The sequence below is a fragment of the Phoca vitulina genome, unplaced genomic scaffold (genome assembly GCF_004348235.1).
Source record: "Phoca vitulina isolate PV1807 unplaced genomic scaffold, GSC_HSeal_1.0 scaffold4, whole genome shotgun sequence".
In the NCBI taxonomy this organism is placed as follows: domain Eukaryota; kingdom Metazoa; phylum Chordata; class Mammalia; order Carnivora; family Phocidae; genus Phoca; species Phoca vitulina.
Genome location: NW_022589707.1, coordinates 8,543,188 through 8,567,875, shown reverse-complemented (window position 1 = coordinate 8,567,875; position 24,688 = coordinate 8,543,188). Strand labels below are relative to the sequence as shown.

At 42.8% G+C, this 24,688-nt stretch overlaps 1 protein-coding gene across 2 annotated transcripts in view; it reads right to left on the bottom strand.

The window, feature by feature from the left end:
- SVOPL (SVOP like) overlaps positions 1-24,688 on the bottom strand; it is a 68,270-nt gene that overhangs the window by 32,790 nt on the left and 10,792 nt on the right. For both annotated transcript variants that reach the window (XM_032401162.1, XM_032401164.1), the window contains 7 exons: positions 22,175-22,238; positions 19,627-19,752; positions 16,946-17,074; positions 7,763-7,836; positions 4,296-4,507; positions 3,531-3,642; positions 2,703-2,784 (listed from right to left, as the gene is read on the bottom strand). In XM_032401162.1, the coding sequence (XP_032257053.1) occupies positions 2,703-2,784; positions 3,531-3,642; positions 4,296-4,507; positions 7,763-7,836; positions 16,946-17,074; positions 19,627-19,752; positions 22,175-22,238 (799 nt within the window). The remainder of the gene's footprint in view (positions 1-2,702; positions 2,785-3,530; positions 3,643-4,295; positions 4,508-7,762; positions 7,837-16,945; positions 17,075-19,626; positions 19,753-22,174; positions 22,239-24,688) is intronic.

Below are 24,688 nucleotides of genomic sequence, written 5' to 3'. Positions count from 1 at the left end.
AACAAAGCAGGGTTAGAGGGAACATAACTCAACATAATAAAGGCCATATATGAAAACCCACAGCTAGTATCATTCTCATTGAGGAAAATTGAGAGCTTTTCCTCTACAGTAAGGAACAAGACAGGAATGTCCACTCTCACCACTGTTATTTAACATAGTACTGGAAGTCCTAGCCTCAGCAATCAGACAACAAAAAGAAATAAAAGGCATCAAAATTGGCAAGGAAGGAGTCAAACTTTCACTGTTTGCAGATATGATACTCTATAGAAAACCCAGAAGACTCCACCAAAAAATTGCTAGAACGGATACACAAATTCAATAACGTGGCAGCATACAAAATCAATATACAGGAATCTGTTGCATTTCTATACACCAATAATGAAGCAGCAGAAAGAGAAATCAAGAAATTGATCCCATTTGCAATTGCACCAAAACCCGTTAGATACCTAGGAATAAACCTAACCAAAGAAGTCAAAGACCTGTACTCTGAAAACTACAAAACACTGGTCAAAGGAATTGAAGATGACACAAAGAAATGGAAAAACATTCCATGCTCATGGATTGGAAGAACAAATATTGTTAAAATGCCTATATTACCCAAAGCAATCACACATTTAATGCAATCCCTATGAAAATACCACTGGTATTTTTCACAGAGCTAGATGAAATAATCCTAAAATTTGTATGGAACCACAAAAGACCCTAAATAGCCAAAGCAATCTTGAAAAAGAAAAGCAAAATTGGAGGCATCATAATTCTGGACTTCAAGCTATATTACAAAGCTGTAATGATCAAGACAGTATGGTACTGGCACAAAAACAGACACAGAGATCAATGGAACAGAGAGCCCAGAAACTGTATGATCAATTAATCTTCGACAAAGCAGGAGAGACTATACAATGGAAAAAAAGATCATCTCTTCAACAAAAGGTGTTGGGAAAACTGGACAGCAACATGAAGAATGAAACTGGACCACTTTCTTACACCATACACAAAAATAAATTCAAAATGGATGCAAGCCCTAAATGTGAGACAGGAAACCGTTTAAATTCTGGAGAACACAGGCAGTCACTTCTCTGACATCGGCCATATCAACTTCTTACTAGATATGTCCCCTGAGGCAAGGGAAACAAAAGCAAAAATAAACTATTGGGACTACATAAAATAAAAAGTTTCTGCATAGCAAACAATCAACCAAACTAAAAGACAACCTTCAGAATGGGAGAAGATATTTGCTAATGACATACCTGATAAAGGGTTAGTATCCAAAAGATATAAAGAATTTATCAAACTCAACACCCAAACCAAAATAATCCAGTTAAAAAATGGGCAGAAGACAATAGACATTTTTCCCAAGACATACAGATGGCCAACAGATTTATGAAAAGATGCTCAACAACACTCATCATGAAATGCAAATCATAACCACAATGAGATCCCACCTCACACATGTCAAAATGGCTAAAATTAACAACACAGGAAACAACAGGGGTTGGGGAGGATACGGAGAAAGGGGAAACCTCCTACACTGTTGGTGGGAATGCAAACTGGTGCAGCCATTCTGGAAACAGTATGGAGGTTCCTCAAAAAGTTAAAAATAGAACTCTCCTTTGATCCAGCAATTGCACTAGGTATTTACCCAAAAATACTAATTTGAAAGGATACATGCACCCCAATGTTTATAGCAGCAATGTCCACAATAGCCAAATTATGGAAAGAGCTCAAATGTCCGGCGACTGATGAATAAAGATGTGGTATAGATCTACAATGGAATATTATTCAGCCATCAAGAAGAATGAAAACTTGCCATTTGCAACAACATGGATGGAGCTATGAAGAATATTATGCTAAGTGAAATCAGAGAAAGACAAATACCGTATGATTTCACTCCTATGTGGAATTTAAGAAACAAAACAAATGAACATGGGGGTGAGGGAAAGAGAGACAAACCAAGAAACAGACTCTTAACTATAGAGAACACATTGATTGGTTAGAGAGAGGAGGGGGGGGGGATGAAGGAAACAGGTGATGGTAATTAAGGAGTGCACTTGTGATGAGCACCGGGTGTTGTATGGAAGTGTTGAATCTCTATATTGTACACCTGAAACTAATATTAGACAGTATGTTAACTAAGTAGAATTGAAATAAAAACTTGGGGGCAGGGGAAGAAAATGAGCACAGCTTTACCAGTCTCTGTAGTGCCACTTTCTCTAGCTCAATGAAGGACAAAACCAATTAAAATACTGTTAAGTTTTTGGTTCACATATTACTTCTAGGAAAACTAGCTCTTTAAGGTGGGTGTTTGAGGAAATTCTCCAGCTCCTTCAGGTAGTGCCCTGCATACAATAGATGTATTAATTCAATAAAGAATATCATTCAAATTTAGGCTATTATATTCAAATTTAAGCTACATGTGGCAAATAACAGATGGAGGGGAACACAACATGGTGCTAGGACAAGGAGGTGGATTTTTTACATGCATGCTGTGTCATGAGATAGGTGGGTCCTTAAATGTCCTCTCATACACTGGCTTTCAGTAGACTCTATGGAGCAGAGCAAACTATCAAACCGCCTGCTAGCATTTTCTTGGAGTGCTTTTAGAAAATTGTCAAAAGTCAACAGAAGCTAGGATGCGTCTTCAATGGACAGACACCCTAAGTAGCTCGCCGTGCAGGTCTTGGAGTAACCAACCCACAACTCACCTCAGCAGTGTAAATGTAGATGGTGTTGAAGTTGGCTGCCACCAAAGCCCTCAGCATGAAGAGGAAGCCTGTCAGGTCAGAGCTAGGGAACAAGATGCCAGAGACGTTAGGAAAGGCAGCATGGAGGGCTTTCCATGGCCTTGACAGGTGCTCACGTTACACAGCTTAGCATGAGAAATGCTGACACATGCCCACAGATAACCGGGTCCCGGGGAGATGCTGCTTCTCACCTGGCCTGATTGTGGGGTCCTAAAATAAATGCTGGACCCCAGTCTTCAACCCAACTCCCCATCTGTCCTTCCCACTCCCCCAAGTGTGCTGTTCCAGCCTGGCCCCCCCAGATTAGCCCACCTTCGGCTACCACCCTCCAAAAATGATGCTGTTCGCAGAAGGATATAGATTGCCATTGAGGACATTCTAAGAGTGCAAATTAAAGAGTGAAACGAATTTTTACACCACAAGTAGGTTACCTATTTCCCTGAACTACTGTAACAACAGTCCAGATAATTTGGTAAACAACTAGAGTCCTGACGTTCCACAAAGCTTAGCATAAAGATCCTAAATATCTTGGCGGGTGGAGGGATTGTGGCTGCATTAGCACCTGTATCCTGGGAGAGCTGAGGCAGGGCCGGGTCAGTGCAAGAGGGGAGGGGGAGCGGCAGGTGCCAGGAAAGACCCATTCCAGTCAAATCAGCAGCCGCCCATTCACTACTCCCCTGGTGAAAGGGACTTGCCCCGATGCCCACTGAACACTATGGGTCAGGAAACCACAACTTAAACCCACTGCACAAACCTATATTATTTTCAAGCAATCAGAGAGAAAAATACCTTGATGTGCAAATGTTGAGGAGGAGGAAGAATAAGGCTGTGCATCCCATGGTGATAGAAAGGCTCAGCCGTCTTCCCAGGAAATTGATGCCCAGGATATTGAAAGGATTCACTAGAAAACAAATGACAATGACAATTTCTGAAACCTCGAAAGCAAGTGGTATTTACCAACATTGGCAAGGATTCCTCCTTGTCATTTCAGAAAGAGGCAACTTCATCCGAACCTCATGTGTGTTCCAGCCAAAACCCAGTCCCATGGTCATCCCGTTCATGACTCCTTCCCCATGCTTTTTCCTTGTGGGTCAAAGAAGGACAAGCACTGGTGTGTATATAAAGGGTATTTTATGCCCAAGATGATTATAACACGTAGGTCTATCGTTAATTGCAAACCTGCTAGGTCTATATTTTAAATGGTTTTACTGTTTCTCATCAAATTTACAGGGCCACTGATTTTTAAGTACTATTATTTTATGTCTACTAAAATGCAAACAGTGCCGCAAATTGAAATCTAAGGAGCCATTGTAAGACATCTCAATTTCGGAGACGTCCGAAGTGGGGGGTGGGGGGAATGCATCTTAGAATTGATAGAATATAGTAATTCAAAGCTCTACTCCTGCAGACTTCTCCCCACACCAATCTGCATTGGAGACACATGAGCAAGGAAGGGGAGGGGACCTGTTCAGTTCTGCCAGGCAGGAGCCCGTCTAGGACCGGCTCCCCCACCCCAAACAGACAGGGACCCAAAACACGGAGGTCGACATTTACGAGCAATTTCGCCAACGGTGCTGATAATCATGGTCCGGTAGTCGGAGGGAGCAAACACGTGGCAGTGGCAGGGGCTGTGGCTCTCCTCTGTGTCCGGCAGGGTTACGGCCACCCCGGACTCGGACTCGGACCGCGAGCCACACACCAGGTCCCGCTCCAGCAGCTCGGCGCTGGCCAGGATGACGCCGTAGTAGGCGAAAGAGATTCCCAGCCTGGAAGGGAGAGAAGCCGCTCGTTAGAAAGCTGCCCCGGGCCTGAAGGAGGGGCAGCGCCAGCAGAGATGGGGAGAGGTGGGGAGAAGAGGGGACAAGGGGGAGAGCGGTCAGGTGGGGGGGTGCATCAGGTGCGGAGGGCGCCAAAGGCTGGGCGCACCTCTCCTGGGGAGCCCGAGGGAGGCGTGCAGGGGAACCGGGGCGGGAAAGGGATTTGCAAGCGCAGCCTGGGGCCGGATCCGGGAGGACCCCGCAGCCAGTGAAGGAAATTTGAAGCTTGGACTCACTTTCTATCTCCGCTCTAACAAATTAGCACCAACTCGGTGGCTGAAAAGAACACACATCTACGTGCTCCGTTCTGTAGGCCAGAAGTTGTGTGGGTCGGGCTGATTTCTCTGCCGTGAGGCTCCCAAGGCAGAAACGCCAGTATAGGCAGGGCCTAGGCCTTGCTGGGGACGGGGGCAGAATCTTCCCCGATCCGGGGCAGAATTCAGCTCCATGGGGCTCCATCCCCTTGCTACTCTTGACCAGTTGCTCTCGGTTTCTATAGGCTTCCTTCCTTCCTTGTCTTCACAGCCGGGGACGCTGAGCCGGGTCCTCCTGCTCTGGAATCTCTCCTCCCGCCTCACCTCGTGCTTTCTCTTCTCCTCCATCTGTATTCCCAGCTGGAGACATCTCTCTACTTTTAAAGACTCAAGTGATTGGATTGGGCCCACCTGTTTAATCCAGGCTACCCTCTGTATTTTAAGGCCCGCAACCTTAATTACATCTCTACAGTCCCTTCACACCAGCACCCAAATTAGTGTGTGATGAAATCAACAGGAGTTGGTAATCTTGGGGGGGGGGCAGAGAGTGATCTTCAGAATTCTGCCTGTCCCAAAGCATCTTTAAAGGCCAGGAGGGGCACCTGGGTGGCTCGGTTGTTAAGTTTCTGCCTTCCACTCGGGTCATGATCTCAGGGTCCTGGGATCGAGCCCCACATCGGGCTCCCTGCTCCGCGGGAAGCCTGCTTCTCCCTCTCCCACTCCCCCTGCTTGTGTTCCCAATCTCTCTGTCAAATAAATAAATAAAATTTTTAAAAAATAAAAAATAAATAAAAGGCCATGAAGAGCCACGGGGGGGGGGGGGTGCTTTTTCTTTATATGTACTTCCTGTCTTTTTTCTGTCTATTCTTTAATAAATATTTGTGTTGAGATAAAATTATAATAACATACAGAAAAGTTCATGTATCAAAGTCAAGGAAAGAAATATCAGCCCCCCCCCAGAAATTCCACTGGTGCCCCTCTTAGCTTCACAGAAGTGGTTGCAAAAGCCAGCCGTCAACAGCGTAGAGGGACAACCAGGGGAAAGTGCCAATGTTCTGGGTATCAGCCGATATTAGTGAGATGATTGTTAAACTTGTCTGTTAATTATAGGAATGGAATCATCTAAGAAAATGTCCTTGAGTAGTTGAGACTCTTAATGAAGTATCGGGATGAAATGTCACGGAGCCTGGGCTTGCTTCAAAGTATGTCAGCACAGGAAAACACAGCCAAAGCAACTATGAGCGACTGTCAGTGACTGTCAGATATGGGCGATGGATCAATCAGGGGTCATCACGGTACCTCTACTTTTGTGTGCATTTGTTTCATAACAAAGTATCAAAAAACCCCAATAATTACAATACTTCCCCTTGTTATTAAAGTAGCTTTAGTTCAGGGCGCCTGGGTGACTCAGTCGGTTAAGTGTCTGCCTTTGGCTTGGGTCATGATCCTGGGGTCCTGGGATTGAGCCCCGCGTGGGGCTCTCTGCTTAGTGGGGAGCCGGCTTCTCCCCCTCCCACTGCTGCTCCCCCTGCTTGGGCTCTCTCTCTTTCTCAAATAAATAAATAAAATCTTTAAAAAAAATAAAGTAGCTCTAGTTCAATTTCCAAATATTGAGAGTATTTTAAAAATTAAAGTCTTAAGAGGCAACATACCAGCCTATTAATAATGATTTTATCTGAGAAAGGCAGATAGACACTTTCCTGAATTTAAACACTATAGATTAGTTTTGCCTGCTTTCTATCTTTATATAAATGGAATCACAGAATATGTATCTGTGTGTCTGGCTTCCTCTGCTCCTTATGATGTTTGTAAGATTCAGCCATGTTGAATGTAGATAACTAGTTTTCTCTTTCCCATTATTGTATAGTATTCCATTTTATGATTGTAACACAGTGTATCCATTATACTGTGAATGGACATGTGGATGGTTTAGAGTTTGGGGCTGTTACAAATAAAATAATGCTAAGGACATTCATGCAAATGTATTTTGGTAAACACATGTATGCATTTCTGTTGGGTATAAAGCTATGAATGGAATTACTGAGTCATAGGCTATGCATATTTTCAACTGTGATAAATACCTCTAAATAGTTTCCCAAAGTGGTTTTAATTTGAACTCCAGTCAGCAGTGCATGAGAGTTCCAGTTAGTTTACATTCTTCCCAACACTTGCTATAGTTAATCTAATTGGTTAGTTAATTGGTATAGTTAATTTAATAGTTAATTTAATTTTAGCCATTCCAGTGGATTTGTAACGGTGTCTCATTGGTTTTAATTTGCATTTCCCTGGTGACTTTAAGGTTGAGCATGTTTTCATATATTTTTTGATCTAATTTTTGGCCAAGTGCCAGTTCAAGTCTCTTGCCTATTTCTCTACTGGTTTGTGTATCTTTTTCTTGTTGAAAAAAATTATATACATATAATTTTATATATAGCTATAGTTGTATATATATATAAATTTATTTGCTAGGTATTTTAGAAATTTCTTCTCCCCGTTGGTGACCTTACCTTTCAGATTCCTCATGGTATCTCATGGCTCAGAGTTCCTAATTTAATGGAGTAGCACTTTTTGTATCTTGTTTAGAAAATCTTTGTGTATTCAAGGTCATGGCTGCAGAGAGTGAGGCACAAAGAAAACCACAAGAGTCTATTCCATTGAATTTGATTCCTGGTAACTTCAAAGGATCACTTTGTCATGTGGCGAGGAAAAAGGCCAGACTACAAAAGGTTAGAAAGTGACCTCATACGAAAAATAAAAATCTAGTCATCAATAATTTCTTTCTCCTTTAAAAAAAAATGGTTTATTTATTGGTTGGTTGGTGGTGGTAGCAGAAGGATAAGACATTGCTGGAGTCAGCCTTGTGGTTTTACTCCCCCCCAGCACTGAGTGGATTTACTTAAGTGGGCTCTGTGTTTATTGAAAAGTCATTTTGAAATAATTACATTCTTACCATATGACCCAGATCTGTAACGTGGTCCGTAAATATTTAGCATCCAATAGGTCTGCAAATCTTCCTCTTTTTTCCTGGGGTGGTGAAAAGGGACAGGCAGATTAGATTTAGTGGCCTACAGACTGGCAGAGGTTTCTCTAGTATTTCAGAGAACAGAAAGTAAGAACAGTGTGGGAATGTAATGGGGCATGTAATGGGGCTCCCATGAGCGCACCTCACCCAGCCCACAGATCACTGCTTCTCCTCATCCATCTCGGCCAGTCAGTCTTTGCATGCTTTTTATTATCATTGGCAAGGACCAGTCCATTGAAGTGAAAATTCTAACCCTTTCTCTCTTCTTCTTCTCACCAGCGCTGGTGAGCGGTGGGGTAAAGCACAGAAAATAGTAGGATACAAGAAAAGCATAACCATAAAACTGTTGGGAGATTCGTTTAAACTTCACATTAAAATGGAAAACCTAGTATTGAAAAAGAGCATGAGAATTGTGTAAGAAAAAGAATGGCATACATTTGGAAAGAGGATAGAATGCCCCATTTCTTTTTGTGTCTTTAGGGTAATCAGCAAAACTCTTATCCATAGTCAGTGCTATGTCCAATATTTTGGAGAAAAATAAATAAGGATGGGTTATATACAATTGAGCAGTGATGGATTTTTATTTAAAGCTAGGAACGTAAAAAAAAAAAAATAAAGCTAAGAACGCTTTGTATAGGTGTGGGGGGGTACTTAGTTGAAAACCAACTATTCTTTTCTCACAAATAGACCTGGAATTACAGGCCCCCTTTAGATAGACCAGGAGTATGATCCTAGGTGTCCTGGATTTTGTTGTCACAAAAAGTTAGTTTGAAGAAACTTGCTCCAGTGACTTTTTTTTTTTTTTTAAGTAATCTCTACACCCACGGTAGGGTTCGAATTTTCAATGCCTAGATCAAGAGTCAGAAGCTCTACCCACTGAGCCAGCCAGGCACCCTGCTGATCTAATGACTTTTAGGCTCAGCTCCTAAAGGTCACTGTGGGCAAAGGGTAGCAACTGACAGTCCCTTTTCATCTGCTTTCCATACTGGGGCTCTGGCTAGTCATCATTGGAAAACCTCTGAACTAGTCCTAGCCTCCCATTTTCCAATACAGAATATGTGACCCAGAGAGGGCAAGTGACTTGCCCAGGGTCACACAGCTGTTTGGAGGCACAGCCAGCTTGGTGTCAGGTCTCCTAAACACTAGTCCTGAGTCTTGCCCATCTACCTCCCTGACATGCCCCCTTGAGTTTAGATGTGACTATGGTCCCCTCAAATCCCCAAGGGTAACTGGAGATTCAGAACTCTGAGTCTGCCGTAAATCACAATGAATCATAAATTATAGTCAAAGAAATTATGTGGTCATGAATCTTAGACTGCAATCCAAACTGGTGGACTCATTCACTCATCTATGGTGTGACCCTTCCTTAGCCGGTCCCCAGAGCTTCTCGTCTCCGAGTCTGTGCAGTGAAGCTGCAGAGGCTGCCCTGCCCAGGCCATCTTGTCCAGCCCCCTCGGCATGGCACTCTGATGGCAGCCAGCATGACCAAATCCACTGCACATCCCTGCCTCCGGTCTTGGCTCACACCACTTCACCTCCTTCCTCCCCTGAGGATGCTGCTCCTTTCAGTGTTCAATTTATGCCTCAATTATCCCCTCAGGGAGGCTCCACTGCCCTGGCCATGCTCACCTCTCTGCTCTGATCCTACATGCTGTTGCCTGCGCCACTCACCTGGTTCTAACATCTGGCTGTTTTGTTAGTGGTTCTTTGCTGTGTGAGCCTCATCTCACTAAGCAGATTGTAAGAAACTTGAAGGCAGGGTCTATGGCTTGTAGCTCTGTATCCACAGGGCCTCGCACAAGACACAATCATGAAAGACAAGACCATCAGATGGGCATACGGATGGAAGCTGCAAGCTGAAGGCAAGGGGAGGAAAGCAGGAGGAAGAGGAAGAGGGAGAAAGGAGAGGATGTAAGAGGGACGATGGAGGATGGGGAATGTGGAGAGAAGATGGAGACTAGATGGGGGTGGAGGAGGGAGGGTAGTTGTTATGGGAATTGAGTCTCCCTGATTTAATACTTTATAATATATTTTAAAGTTGTTAAGAGAGTCACTCTTAAATGTTCTCACCACAAAAAAAAAAGAGAAAGAGGGGCGCCTGGGTGGCTCAGTTGTTAACCGCCTGCCTTCTGCTCAGGTCATGATCCCAGGGTCCTGGGATCGAGCCCCGCATCCGGCTCCCTGCTCCACGGGAAGCCTGCTTCTTCCTCTTACCAGTCCCCTTGCTTGTGTTCCCTCTCTGGCTATGTCTCTCTCTGTCAAATAAATAAATAAAATCTTAAAAAAAATTTAAAAAAAAAAAAGAGAAAGAAATGGTAATTATGTGATATGATGGAGGTGTTGACGAACTCTATGGCAGGTATCATTTTGCAATATAGAAGTGTATCAAATCAATACACTGTACACCTTAAATTTATGCAATGTTGTATGTCAATTACAGCTCAATAAAGCTGGAAGAGGGGTAAACAGAAGAACAGCCTCTCCCACAGGCATGCCAGTCCTGGTGAGAACCTACAGCTTTTCTCTGTGCTGCTGGTGTCCCTGCTTTGTGTCACTCTCTACCTCTCTGGTGATGCCTTTTACTCAGTCATATGTCCAACATCCTTGTATTCTGTCAATCCTCCTCTTATCCAAATCTTCCCTTAGCCATGGATCCAAGGATACAAAGGCTGATTGACAAAGATCATAGAAGACCTTAAATGCCAGGATGAGGATTCTGGGCTTCACCTATAGTCAGGGATTGAGAGGGGCAGGGGCAGGGAGGCAGTGAAGGCTCCTGAACAGAAGGGGTGGTATTGGTGTTTGAAGAATACTTGTCTGACAGTGTTGGGCTGGATGACATTACAGCATGGGGCAGGAGGTGGCAGTGTGAAAGAAAGAGACTGGATGGAAAAGCCAACTGTTGTAGAGGCACCAGTGGGAATCAGCGGCCGATCAGACTTGGTGGTGCAGAGGTTTACAATGTCTCAAAGGGGATGCCACAGTGAGATGAGCATTAATGAACACCTGTTTCAGGCTGCAATGTGAAATAAGCCAGACACAGTACTGTATAATTCCCCTTATATGAAATAGAGAATAGGCAAACTCATAGAAACAGAAAGTAGAAGTTACCAGGGATTGGGGTGGGTAGGAGTGAGGAGTTATGGCCTAACAGAGTGTCCATTCAGGATGATGACAAAATTATGAATGTATTTGATGTCACTGAATTGTACACTTCAAAATGATGACACAAACAAATGGAAAGACATCCCATGCTCATGGATTAGGAGAACAAATATTGTTAAAATGTCTATATCACCCAAAGAAATCTACAGATTTAATACAATCCCTATCAAATATCAACAGCATTTTTCAAAAAACTAGACAAATAATCTTAAAATTTGTGTGGAATAACTGAAGATCCTAAATAGCCAAAGCAATCTTGAAAAAAGCAAAGCAAAGCTGGAGGCATCACAATTCTGGACTTCAAGCTATATTACAAAGCTGTAGTGATCAAGACAGTATGGTACTGGCACAAAAAAAGACACATAGATCAATGGAACAGAATAGAATACCCAGAAATAAACTCCCAATTATATGGCCAATTAATCTTTGACAAAGGAAGCAAGACTATGCAATGGGAAAAAGTCTCTCCAATAAATGGTGTTGGGAAAAATGAACAGCTACATGCAAAAGAATAAAACTGGACCACTTTCTTACACCATACACAAAAATGAGCTCAAAATGGATTAAAGACCTAAATATGAGATAGGAAACCATAAAAATCCTAGAAAAGAGGACAGGCAGTAATTTCTCTGACATCGGCCATAGCAACATTTTTCTAGATATGTCTTCTAAGACAAGGGAAACAAAAGCAAAAATAAACTACTGGGACTGCATCAAAATAAAAAACTTCTACACAGCAAAGAAAACAACAAAACTAAAAGACAACCTACTGAATGAGGGAAGATATTTGCAAATGACATATTCAATGAGGGGTTAGTATCCAAAATACATAAAGCACTTCAACTCAACACCAAAACACCCCAATAATCCAATTAAAAAATGGGCAGAAGACATGAACAGACATTTCTCCAAAGATGACATTCAGATGGCCAACAGATACATGAAAAAATGCTCAACATCACTCATCATCAGGGAAATGTGAATCAAAACCACAATGAGCTATATCCTCACAACTGTCAGAATGACTAAAATCAAAAATACAAAAAACAACAAGTGTTGTGAGGATGTGGAGAAAAAGGAACCTTCCTGTACTGTTGATGGGAATGTAAACTGGTGCAGCACTGTGGAAAACAGTATGGAGGGTCCTCAAAAAATTAAAAATAGAACTACTGTATGATCCAGCAATCGCACTACTAGGTATTTAGCCAAAGAATATGAAAATACTAATTTGAAAAGATATATGCACCCCTATGTTTATTGCAACATTATTTACAAAAGCCAAATTATGGAAGCAACCCAAGTATCCAGAGATGAATGGATAAAGAAGAGGTGGTGTAAATATATGGTAGAATATTACTCAGCCATAAAAAAGAGTGAAATCTTACCATTTGCAATGACATGGATAGATCTAGAGGGTATAATGCTAAGTGAAAAAGTCAGTCAGAGAAAGACAAATACCATATGACTTCACTCAAATGTGGCATTTAAGAAATAAAACAAAGGAACAAAGAAAAAAGAGATAAATAAAAAAACAGATTCTTAACTATAGAGAACAAACTGATGGTTACCAGAGGGAAGATGGGGGGTAGGGGGATGGGTGAAATAGGTGAAGGAAATTAAGAGTACACTTATCATGATGAGAAATGAGTAATGTATAAAATTGCTGAATCACTATATTGTATACCTGAAAGTACTATAACACTGTACACTAATTATACTGGAATTAAAATTTTTAAAAAGCCGTGCCTGGAAAAAAAAAACATTACAGTTGACCCTTGAACAACATGAATTTGAACTGTGCAGGTCCACTTAAATGTGTATTTTTTTATATATAAATACAGTATAGTACTGTAAATATGTTTTCTCTTCCTTATGATTTTCTTAACATTTTTTCTTTTCTCTAGGTTATTTTATTGTAAGAATACAGTATATAATACATATTACATACAAAATATATGTTTTGTTTTGTTTTGTTTTGTTTTGAGAGAGAGAGTGGGGGAGAGGGGCAGAGGGAGAGGAAGAGAGAGAATCTTAAGCGGAGCTCTATCTCACGACCCTGAGATCATGACCTGAGCTGAAATCAAGAGTCAGTTGCTTAACCAACTGAGCCACCCAGGTGCTGCCCATACAAAATATATGTTAACCAACTATTTATGTTATCAGGAAGGCCTCTGGTCAACAGGAGGCTATTAATGAAGTTTTTGAGGAATCAAAAGTTACCCATGGATTTTCAACTGCATGGGGAGGGGGTCAGCACCCCTAACCCCTGTGTTGTTCAAGAGTCAACTGTACTCACTTTAGAATCTTGGATTCCTTCCTTTTCTTTCCTGAGATCAGTTTCTTAATTTGACAAATGAAAGTACTATATGTTGGCTAATTGAACATAGTAATAAAAAATAAATTTAAAAAATACATATAAAAAATAAAATGCAAAAAAAAAAAGAAAGTAAAATATTTGCCTACCTCATAGGGTTTTCTCTGAGTATCAAATAAAAAATGTGCATAAAAAAACCCAACAAAAATAGAGATAAAAAACATATAGGGAGAACTCTCCCCTCAGGAAATTCAGCCTTCCAATAAGAGTTTTTTGTCTTGGTTTTTGGGTTGTTGTTGTTTTTTTTTTTTAATGTTGCTGAGGAATATAAAAAGACTTGACTAGTGGGAACATACACTTTTATCAAAATAAAAATATTTAATATTATAAAGGTATCAATTCTCTTTATGTGTTAACTAATAATTCCAACACCATCCCAATTAAACTCTCCTAGGTTTTGGGGGAAAATTAGGAGAAGATCTTAATAAAGTGACTTCAAAGTTGTTCTAGAAAAATGGTACTGAGAAAATAACTTGGAAAATTCTGAAAAAGAATTTTGACAAGGGGACTTATCCTACTAGATGTGAAAAATACTGTAATTAAAAGTGTCACATTGGACCAACAATTAACCTGTATCCTTTTTCCAACAACTTGAAATGCCCTCTTTATCATATAATAAGTCCCCATACATACTTGAATCTACAAATCTGTCATTAGAACACAATAGAGAATTCAAAAATAGACTCAAATATACAAAAGATGGATTATTCAATAAAAATATATGAGTGCAAATTGTTAGCCATTTAGATATAACCAAGCTAGACCTGTACCATGTTTCTTATATTCAATTAAACCCAGATAGATCCAACATTTAAATGGTAAGTATGAAACCAAATTAACCCCATAGAAAGGAGAAGGATACCAGAATGTTGTTGTAAAAGGTAAGCTTGAAACCACTAAAAAAGACAGTAGTAAAAATATTAATAAATCTAAATAGATACCTCTTAGAAAATAATGTCTACTTTAGGGAAACTTATGAACAACATGAAACAAAAACATAAGACAAAAATAATTTGGAAGATGAGACTGGGGCAGATCAGAATTAACATCTTCAAGGGCCTTGTATTTTTCAGACAGCAAATAAAGATACTAAGTAACATAGATACTGTGGGTACACATTTTCAATATTTAAGGGCTATAATATATTCTTATATTATATAATAATAATAATAGTAAATATAACAAAAGAAATAGAGTGCACAAATTCCTAGCCAGTAGAAGGAAGCACAGGGGGGAGAAAAGCAAACTGAATCACTCTAATAAAAGGTAGGAAAGGAGAAAATGAAAGACATGGTTAAGAGGAAATATAAAATAAAATGGCAGAAGTCCAAATATGTGAGTAATCACAATACATATAAATGGATCAAATTCATTACTAAAAGACACAGAATAGCAGATTGAGTGAAAAAAATAAAGATCAGCTATATATACACACAAGAAATAATTTTAAAGCAAAGCAACACAGGAGAGTTAAAAATGAAGGTCTGGAAAAAAGATATATCAGGAAAAATGCTAACCTAAGGTAGTTTCGATATATTAATATGAGAGAAAATAAAATTTAAGGCCCAAACCAGTATAAAATAACAACATAGTAAGGTTAATCCATGAGACTAAGCCAATCATATGTTAGGAAGCAACAAGATATCCTGAAAATATATGAAGTAAACTGTCAGGACTATAAGGAGAAAGGAACAAAGCCATCATCTTATTGAAAAACCATTAGCTCAGCCAGGCAAAATCTAGCAAAAGTGTCAGATATTTATATGGCACAATTAACAGTATATAACAAAATATATATACTCAATGAGAACACATGCTCTTTTTAAGCACATATGGAACATCAATTAAAAGTCACTATGTAGAGAACAACAGAAAAATCTCCAATATTCCAAATAATTGATAACATCCTCTGACCAAAATGCAATTAAATTAGAAACAAACAAAATAAAAAAGGGGGAGTTAACGGATAACTCACTGGTTAAAGAGAAACTCAGAACAGTTACAAAATAGAAATAAAAATAAAATTACTCTGTAACAAAACTTCCTAAATGCAGCTAAATACTTAATTAAAAATCAAAAAGACTGACCATAAATGAGCTAAGTACTAAACTCAAGAAGCTAGAAAAACATAAAAAGCTAAAGGAGAAAACAAAGAGCAGAAATTAACAAGACCACAAAAAAAAAAAGTCAATAAAGAGACCAGCAACAAAAAACCCTTGTTCTTTGAAGTTAATACACAAACCTCTAGTAAGAGGACCATGAAAAAAGAGAGAAGGCAAAAATATATGGCATTAAAATGAACGATGGGACATATGCAGCAGATTTTTGAAACTCCTAAGAGGACACTGGGAACAATTTTATATCAACAAATTTGAAAACCTAGATGAGCTGGACAATTTTCTAAAATATATACACTACCAGAATTGACTCAATCAAAAGTCTTAAACAAAAGTAGACTCTAAACTTTACATAAATTAAATCATAGTTTTAAAAACTCCTCTATGTAACACCCCATTGTTATCCCCCACTGCTCCCCTCAAAATACATATTAGGCATAAATGACATTAGAGGCGAGTTTCACCAAGCATTCCAAAACCATATTCCAACCATAACCGAGAGGTGAATTTCTATCTTACATAAAGTGTTGCCGAGTTGGCAGGACAGGTGAGGAAGGTACCACTGGTACCTATGATTGACCCGCCTACAGGTGGGTGGTCAGGGCTGGTGTGAGAAATGATTTCAGATTGACATTAAGAGTCCTGGAACCAGTAGAATGGAAATGCCAAGTTTTGTTTTAAGAAATCATTTAGGGACGTCTGGGTGGCTCAGTCGTTAAGCGTCTGCCTTCGGTTCAAGTCATGATCCCAGAGTTCTGGGATCGAGTCCCTCATCGGGTTCCTTGCTCAGTGGGGAGCCTGCTTCCCCTCCTGCTCCCCCTGCTTGTGCTCTCTCTCTCTCTGACAAATAAATAAATAAAATCTTTTTTAAAAAATTTTTTAAGATTATATGTATTTATTTGAGAGAGAGTGCGAGAAAGAGCACAAGAGGGGGGAGGAGGGGAAGGACAGAAGGAGAGGGAGAAGCAGACTCCCCGCTAAGCAGGAAGCCTGATGCGGGGCTCGATCCCAGGACCCTGGGATCATGACCTGAGCTGAAGGCAGACGCTTAACGATTGAGCCACCCAGGCGCCCCTAAAATCTTTTTTAAAAAAAGAAATCATTTAATGAGGTTTATAGTTTGATATCACTTATCATTTACATCATTTATAAGGCCAGTACAAAAAAATAAAATTATAAAACAATCTTTCACCTATAAACAAAGATGCCAAGTCATGTGACTAGCTCTGCAAGGTAGAGGTTATTATTCCCATTTCATAGATGAGGAAAGCGAAGGTAGATAACTTGCTAGGGCCACCTGGCTCTCCACGGAGCTGGATTTAGTCCCAGTCTGCCCTGCTCTTATTCCTCATCCCTCTAGGGCAAGGCTAGAGAGTGAAGGTCCCCTCCCCTCTACCCTTCTAGGACTGAGCGGATTTCTGGTGGGAGGAGAAGACCTCCCTGCTGGGAACTTACCAGGATGGGTTCCACCAGCTTCCCCTCCGGCATGACTGAGCGGTTCATCCTGGCGATGCGCTGCAGGGTGGCGAGGGCAGCCTGAGTGTTCCCAGTGGAGACATTGAAGCGAGCGGACTCGGGAATAAACTGGGCACAGAAGGAAAGAGCATCAGAGTTCAACTGCTGTGGACCCCAGGGGTTCCACAGTGACTGTTGTATAGTCACATGCCCCAGTTTCCAGGGATGGAGGAGCAGCAAGCATAAAGCCACACAATATGGCAGGCATCTTCGGCATTCCAAGTTGATCCTCCTTACTATAGTCCCATCTTGATGACATCAGGCTGATACAGAACCCAATCTACTCATTAACACAAGGAAATGCTTACATCCACTTGGTAAACAGCTGCCCCAGGGTCCCTCTACTGTGCTGTCACCCCAGGCTCTCCCCAGGAACCCTGCGATCTCCCACATGCAACAGCCCACAGCATGAATACAGCAGGGACTCTGGCACCCACAGGGGGAAGAATCACTCCTGACTTACCAGACAGACCCTCAACCCACTGATCATTGACTGCCATACTCAGAAAACATGACGGGCTGGGGCTCCCAGGTGGCTCAGTCAGTTAAGCGACTGACTTTGGCTCAGGTCAAGATCTTGGGGTCCTGGGATCGGGCCCCATGTCAGGCTCCCCACTCAGCGGGGTCTGTTCGTCCCTCTCCCTCTGCCCCTCTCCCTGCTCATGCTCTCACACTCTCTCAAATAAATAAATATAAATACATACATACATACATAACAAGACAGGCCTCTGTGGAGGCGGGGACCTTGAGAGTCACCTTGAACCACTCCCTGCCCTTCATGCCTCACAACCGATCAAGGGGGGCTGGTTCTTCCTCAGAAAAGCACCTCACCCAGCAGCACCCTGCTCCCCATCCCGTGACCAGCAGGCAGGGCAGGTCCTCCTCATCTCCTACTAGGATGAGTCCAACTGCTTTCCTGGCGTTTTCGTGTTCCCTCCCACCCAGGCGCCATGCAGCCGTGAACCAGCTTCCCAGCACACAACCCCTTCCATGCCACCAGCACCCCTTGCCTTGAAGGCCCTCATAATCTGGACACAGGCCTGTCCTTGCACCCCGCCTCCCACCAGCACCCTTCATTCCTGCCTACCTGCTCTCCCCCAAACATACTCTGCATTCACACCTTCATGACTGGGCTGATGCCTCAGCTCTGCCCAAATGCCCTTGCCCCACTCACCGGCCCTCCCGATGCAGGCTGTACCAGCCCTCAAGGCCAAATTCAACAGCACCACCTCACTGGAACAATCCGCTCTCTCCCCTGAGCACCCACAGAACGAAAGCTGTGACAGTGCTGACCGAGTCCCGCTGGTACAATCACCCTTTGCATTCGTATCTATCTCTCGCTGACTGGCTGGTGCTCCTTGATGGTAAGAACTGTATCCTATGCATACTTTTAGCCTTGGAACCTAATGCTGAGCCTAGTATATACTCGGTGTGAGTGTGATCAATCCAAAGACAAGACCAAGATTCAAAATAATTCTTAAAAAGGTAATAACATAACTGCATAGCTAATGCACATTGAACACTGTTCATGTTGCAGGCTCGGGAAGAGAGTCTTATGCATTACCTTGTTTAATCCTCCCCAGTGCACGGGGAGATACGCCTTATTCATGAGGTGGGACAACTTGCCCAGGATGGTGGGGCCAGGACAGTCTGTTTCTGACTATACCAACCAAGGCAGGCAGGCTGCTCACGGGAAGCCCTGGGTCCACTAAGCCCCTGGGCCCAGGCATCTGCCGCTCTGTGTGGGACGCCAAGCAACTGTTCACTGCAGAGAAGACACGGACCAATGGGCTCATCCAGGAAAAAAAAAAGGACAGGGCTCTGGGATCAGGTGTCAGCAGAAAGAGTTGAAGGTAACAGTACTGTTTCATTCAAAGAAGGAAAGCTCGGATTGGGCTAATTTTCTTAACTGTTTGGAGGGATATCACGTAGAAGATAGACCTCTGGATTTTCAGAGAGAAGTACTAAGACTGCACGTAAATTCATAAGGAGGCAGGGTCCCCTCACGTTCAAAAAGAACTTCCTAAGAACTAGGGCTGCCTGCAGAGGAACATACTGATGTCGTCTATAAAGTCTAGAGTCTGAAAGTGCCCAAAGCTGGGAGTGTTCTGGCCGTGACAGGATGTGTGCTTGTGGTTGGGGTATGAAATAAATGCCCTCCAAGGACCCCTGTGAAATCTGAAATTCTTTGATTCCATAGTGTTAGGTAACACACACACACACACACACACACACACAACACATCCCAGTTCCACTGAACTGCCAGCCCCATCTTTGAACAATGAGCATAATTCTACTAGAACCTAAGGAAGGATGATTCTGCAGATTAGAGGGAGAGCAGAAGGACAAACCAGCTGGTCTATAGTGGCCTAAGAATGTGTACCCAGCATCCGACTCCAAGCACTAAAGGTTAGAGAAGGGTCAGCCCAAATAGGGTGCAGCTGTCAGGCAAAACATCCAGCAATAAATGATCAGAAGGCAGGCTAACGGAGGGGAGGGATGAAGCAGATCGAGACTTGAGTGAAGGAAAGAGGCAGATGTAAGGCTGATACTTGTGGGGTGAAAGGACCCCTGGGCCAGCTGGAGGGGAGGACCAGAGGGAGCCCCATGAGTGCCCTCACCTTGAAGGCCAAGATGAGGATGATGCCGGGAATGGAGGCGATGCGGATGAGCCACCGCCACCCAATGGTGGGGATGACCACAGAGGCCAGGCCGATGATAAGCAGGGAGCCAGCCAGCCAGAAAACCTGGGGAGAGAATGGGAGGTTGAAATTCCTCCTATCAGGGCACCTGGCTGGCTCATCGGTGGAGCTTGTGACTCTTAATCTGGGGTTGTAAGTTCGAGCCCCATGTTGGTTATAGTAATTACTTGAAAATAAAATCTTTACAATTCCTCCTATCAAGTGTGCTCAACCCTGCCTCTCTCAGAAGCATTTCAGTATAAGAGGGTGAGATGGAAGAGGGTCCTCCAGGACCTGGATGAACAGAGAACATTGCTTCACTTCTCTGTGGCTCTGTTTGTGTGTCTATAAATGGAAGGCTCAGCTAGACAGGGGGTCAGTGCTATCACCAAAGTTTTAAAAATCGGAGACACTGACATTTTTCCCCGTTGAATAAATAATAGATTTTCTGGTTCATAACTCAAAAGGCACAAAGGAAAATGCTGAAAATATTCTCTTCCTCTCCTACTTCCCATCCAGTTCTCTTTTTAGAAGGAACCAATATTACTAATTTCTTGTGTCCTTCCAAAGCTGTTCTATGCATATACAAGCTAATAAGGATATATCCTGTTCTCTTTCTTCACAAATGGTATCATAGTATAAGCATTGCTTTTTGTACTGAAAAATGTATCTTGAAGATCATTTTATATCGACAAACAACATGGCAGCCCATTACGGCCAGGCCCCATGGTTTTGGGAATTAGAATGATTCCAAATGTTAGCCTGAGCATTCTCTCCCCACTGGAAGATGGAGAGTAAATGACAGTTCCATTCCACCTCACAGAGATGGAGAGAAGACAATAGAATAAAAGACCCTTCGTGGGAGACTAATTAAGGGGTGACTAAGGGGTGACTATTTTATCACTAAAGAATTCTATTACAAAAACTGAACAGGATTATTTCAGAAAGTGCTAAGGACTATGAAAAAAAAGAGTAATGTCATGGGGAGTGATCAGGGATGCACTTTCTGAAGAAGCAACAAATAGGAAGACTAGCAGTAAGCCATTGTGATAGACCAGACAGGGGGTCTATCACAGTGACAGGGGATAGGTCACTGACAAGGATTTTCGTAGGGAAGTGGCAAAAAATTTAAAAACTGATAATTTGGCACAGATATTAGAGGTAAAAGTGACAGGGTTTCCTAATGGACACTGCAACTGGGGGCCCATCAATAAGGGATGAATCAGTAGGACTTGGTGAAGGCTTGAATGGGGGTGAGGGCACAGGAGGGGCCTGGGATGGCTCTTAAGTTTATGGCCCATACAATGTTTATTACTAGCTGAGAGTGGAAACGTGGAAATAAGACATTTCAGGGGAAGATGAACAGATGAATTCTATCCATGTGATATTTGTGAAGCGATAGTCAAGTGACTCTCCAGTAGTCTATTGGCTACCTGCATCTGAAACTCAGGGAGATGCTCTTGGTTGTAGACAAAGATATTCGGGTTTACAGATATAGGTAGCTAAAACCATTGGTATTAATTAGATGACCCAAGGAGAGGAGGAAAATAAGACTAGCAAGGAGAAGACATGACCTGGAAGCGTGCCATGGAATGAGTGGCAGATGGAAGAGAAAATATCCACAAATGAGCCTGAGCAGGACCACGCCCATGAAATACTGTTAAGGATAAAATCCAAATGCTAAGTATTAAAAGTGTATGCATCTATCTTAACACAGATCAGAAGAAAGCTGGGAGCACGTAAAGAGTTAGCATGCAGTGTTTGTTACGTTCTTCATCATTTTTTGTTGCCTACATTGAGCATTAGAAAAATTTAAAATAAATTTTAAAATATTCTCCTACGGCTTTACTTACTGTCAAATATATGTTTCAGTGAGAAGAGCCTTCTCTTTCCTGGGCCCCTGAAAGTCAGGGCTTTTGGACAATGATAGCATCAGAGATGCTACAAGGGCACCTAGATTGATCGACATAGCTTCTGATGCAGAACCTCTCCTCAGCGGCCAGCGGGGCCTGGGGAGGGCTTGGGAGCATCCCAATCTCCTCACCTGGATAAATGGCTCAGGGGGACAAGGCACTTAGTCCCTGCAGGCATGGGCCAGTTATGGCCTCAAAGAGACTAGTTACCCTATAGGGGAGATGGGCTGCCCTAAAAAGGGGTAGTAGCTGTGTCCCCCTACTGAAGACTCAGTGGGAAGACAAAGCCCATCCCAGATGCATTCCTGGGCTTCCATCATTCCACTGAGACCAGCCATTGGAATGTTTCCCGGAAGGGGCTACTGTGTTCTAAATGCTACTGTTGGGTGAGAAAAAGTCCTGGCTGAGGACACCTTGAAATGGGACCCCCAGGCATCCAACCTTCCCAGTGCTCTTTAGTTAACACCAAGAAAAAGGCAGTGTGCTCATCAGACAATCAACCAGCTAGAAGCAAAACCCTGTGCATCATATCCTCTAGGATCAGAAGACCGGGTAGGATTCCTATTTTACCTTACCTGAGACAAGGGGAGCATGTAGCCTCGATATTTTGTAGGCAAAAATTCAGTCTTTATGATTAGCCTAAACAGGAAGGGAGGGGGAAGAGAATAATTTTGTTTTTATCAAAGCAAATAACAAAAAAATCATAACTTTCCTTGTCATAGAGATGAAGAATGAAAAAACATAGACTTCATCATTGTGAAAAATATATATACTGCTCTCAGCAGCCAGTTCCTGCTAGTATTTGGTCTTTGACTCCCGTTTCTGACACAGAACACCTAGAGTCCTTGGACCTCCCTGGTCCAAAGGAGCATCATTTGTTCTAATGAGGTGGCTCTCGGTGAACGCCTGGATGGGGCCTGGTCTGAAAAGACCAAGTCGTGATTAGAATCATGGAACAGCCAGCCCTAACCCCCATCCCCTGGGGAGAGGAGAGGGGTTGGCATATGAGTCGATGCCTATATGCCTCATGCCTACGTGATGAGGCCTCCCTAAAAATCGCTAACATCCAAGGCTTGGCGAGCTTCCAGGCTGGCGAACACATCTATGTGCTGGGAGGGTGGTACCACCAGCTCCGCAGGGACAGAAGCTCCTGCTCTCAGGACCCTTCCAGACCTTGCCCTCTGTAGAGCTCTTCATCTGGCCATTCATCTGTTTCCTCTAAAATATCCTTCGTAGGGGCGCCTGGGTGGCTCCGTCGGTTAGGCGTCTGCCTTCGGCTCAGGTCATGATCCCAGGGTCCTGGGATTGAGTCCCATATCAGGCTCCCTGCTCGGCGGGGAGCCTGCTTCTCCCTCTGCTTGCTGTTCCCCCTGCTTGTGCTCTCTCTCTCTGACAAATAAATAAATAAATCTTTAAAAAAATAAATAAATAAAACATCCTTTGTAATACATCTGCAATAGTAGGGAGACTGTTTGCCTGGGTCCTGTGAGCTGCTCTGGCAATTTATTGAGCCCCCAGACGGATCTGTGGCAACTGGATAACCTGGGGACCTACTGCTTGCGATTGGTGTCTGAGGTGGGCGATAGCCTCGTGCGACTGAGCCCTAAACCTGTGGGGTCTGAGCAAACTCCCGGTTAGGGTCAGAATTGAACTAAACTGTAGAATACCCAGCTGGTGCTGGAGAATTGGCCGGTGTGTAAATAACCCACACATTTAGTGTCAGGAGTGAAGATTTATCGGGTCGCCTGGGTGGCTCAGTCGGTTAAGCAACTGACTCTTGATTTCAGCTCAGGTCTTGATCTCAGGGTCGTGAGATCAAACCCCGCATTGGGCTCCAAGGGGAGCCTGCTTAAGATTCTCCCTCTCCCTCTGCCTCCTCCCACCACCCCCTGCTTGCATGTGCTTTCTCGCTCTTAAAAAAAAAAAAAAAAGTGAAGATTTGTCACAAGTACTGAGTGTGAGTGTGTAAAGGAAAACAGAAGTTTTGGGCGCCTGGGTGGCTCAGTCGGTTAAGCGACTGCCTTTGGCTCAGGTCATGATCCTGGAGTCCCGGGATCGAGTTCCATGTCCGGCTCCCTGCTCAGCGGGAAGCCTGCCTCTCCCTCTGACCTTCCCCCTTCTGACGCCCTCGCTCTCTCAAATAAATAAATAAAATCTTAAAAAAAAAAAAAAAACAAACAGAAGTTTTTCCTAACAATTACATTTTGCTGTATAATTGTGAACAGCTAATATCCACGTAAGAAAACAAAAAGAAATTTGCAACTGCTCTGTTTACATGTTTCTTCCCAAAGTTATTTTCAACCTTCTACCATTTAAGAGAGATGAGCCTTATTTTTTTTCCCCCAAAAAATTGGCAAAATGTTTTTGCCAAGCCTGATTCCCCTTTCTAAAACATACTTGGGAAATTAAAATACGCCTAAAAGAAAGTAAATAGCTGGGGCGCCTGGGTGGCTCAGTCGTTAAGCGTCTGCCTTCCGCTTGGGTCATGATCCCAGGGTCCTGGGATCAAGTCCCGCATCAGGCTCCCTGCTCAGCAGGGAGTCTGCTTCTCCCTCTGATCCTCTCCCATCTCATGCTCTCTCTCTCTGTCTCATTCTCTCTCTCAAATAAATAAATAAAATCTTTAAAAAAAAAAAAAAAAAAAGAAAGTAAATAGCTAGCCACAGTGAATGGTGACAGTCAAAGCACAGGTTTCTAATTAATTTTGTGAAGAGACAAATAAATAGCATCATACTCCCTTCAGTTTTCTAATTGCCCTTCCCTGGTGCAATTATTAACCAGGGTTTGGGCTTTCTTAACATATTTATTAGGCTGGTTCCCCGAGGGATGTTGTAAATGTCAAGCTTACTTCTACTCCTGTAGGGCTCCACAGCTCAGAGCCGGGCTTAATTTATGCCCCAGGGCGGAACAGTCTTTCTGCAACACATTAAGGTAATAATTGGGTGCTTTGACATGATAATACATTCTAAGGGTAACCTGCTCACAGGCACCCCAGAGACAGTAGCCTGAGGGGCTCGTGAATTTAAGGGAGGCTCCGGAGTTGCTGAACCTTTAGCGCAACTCTCCAGGCGCAAGAAGACACTGCGCCC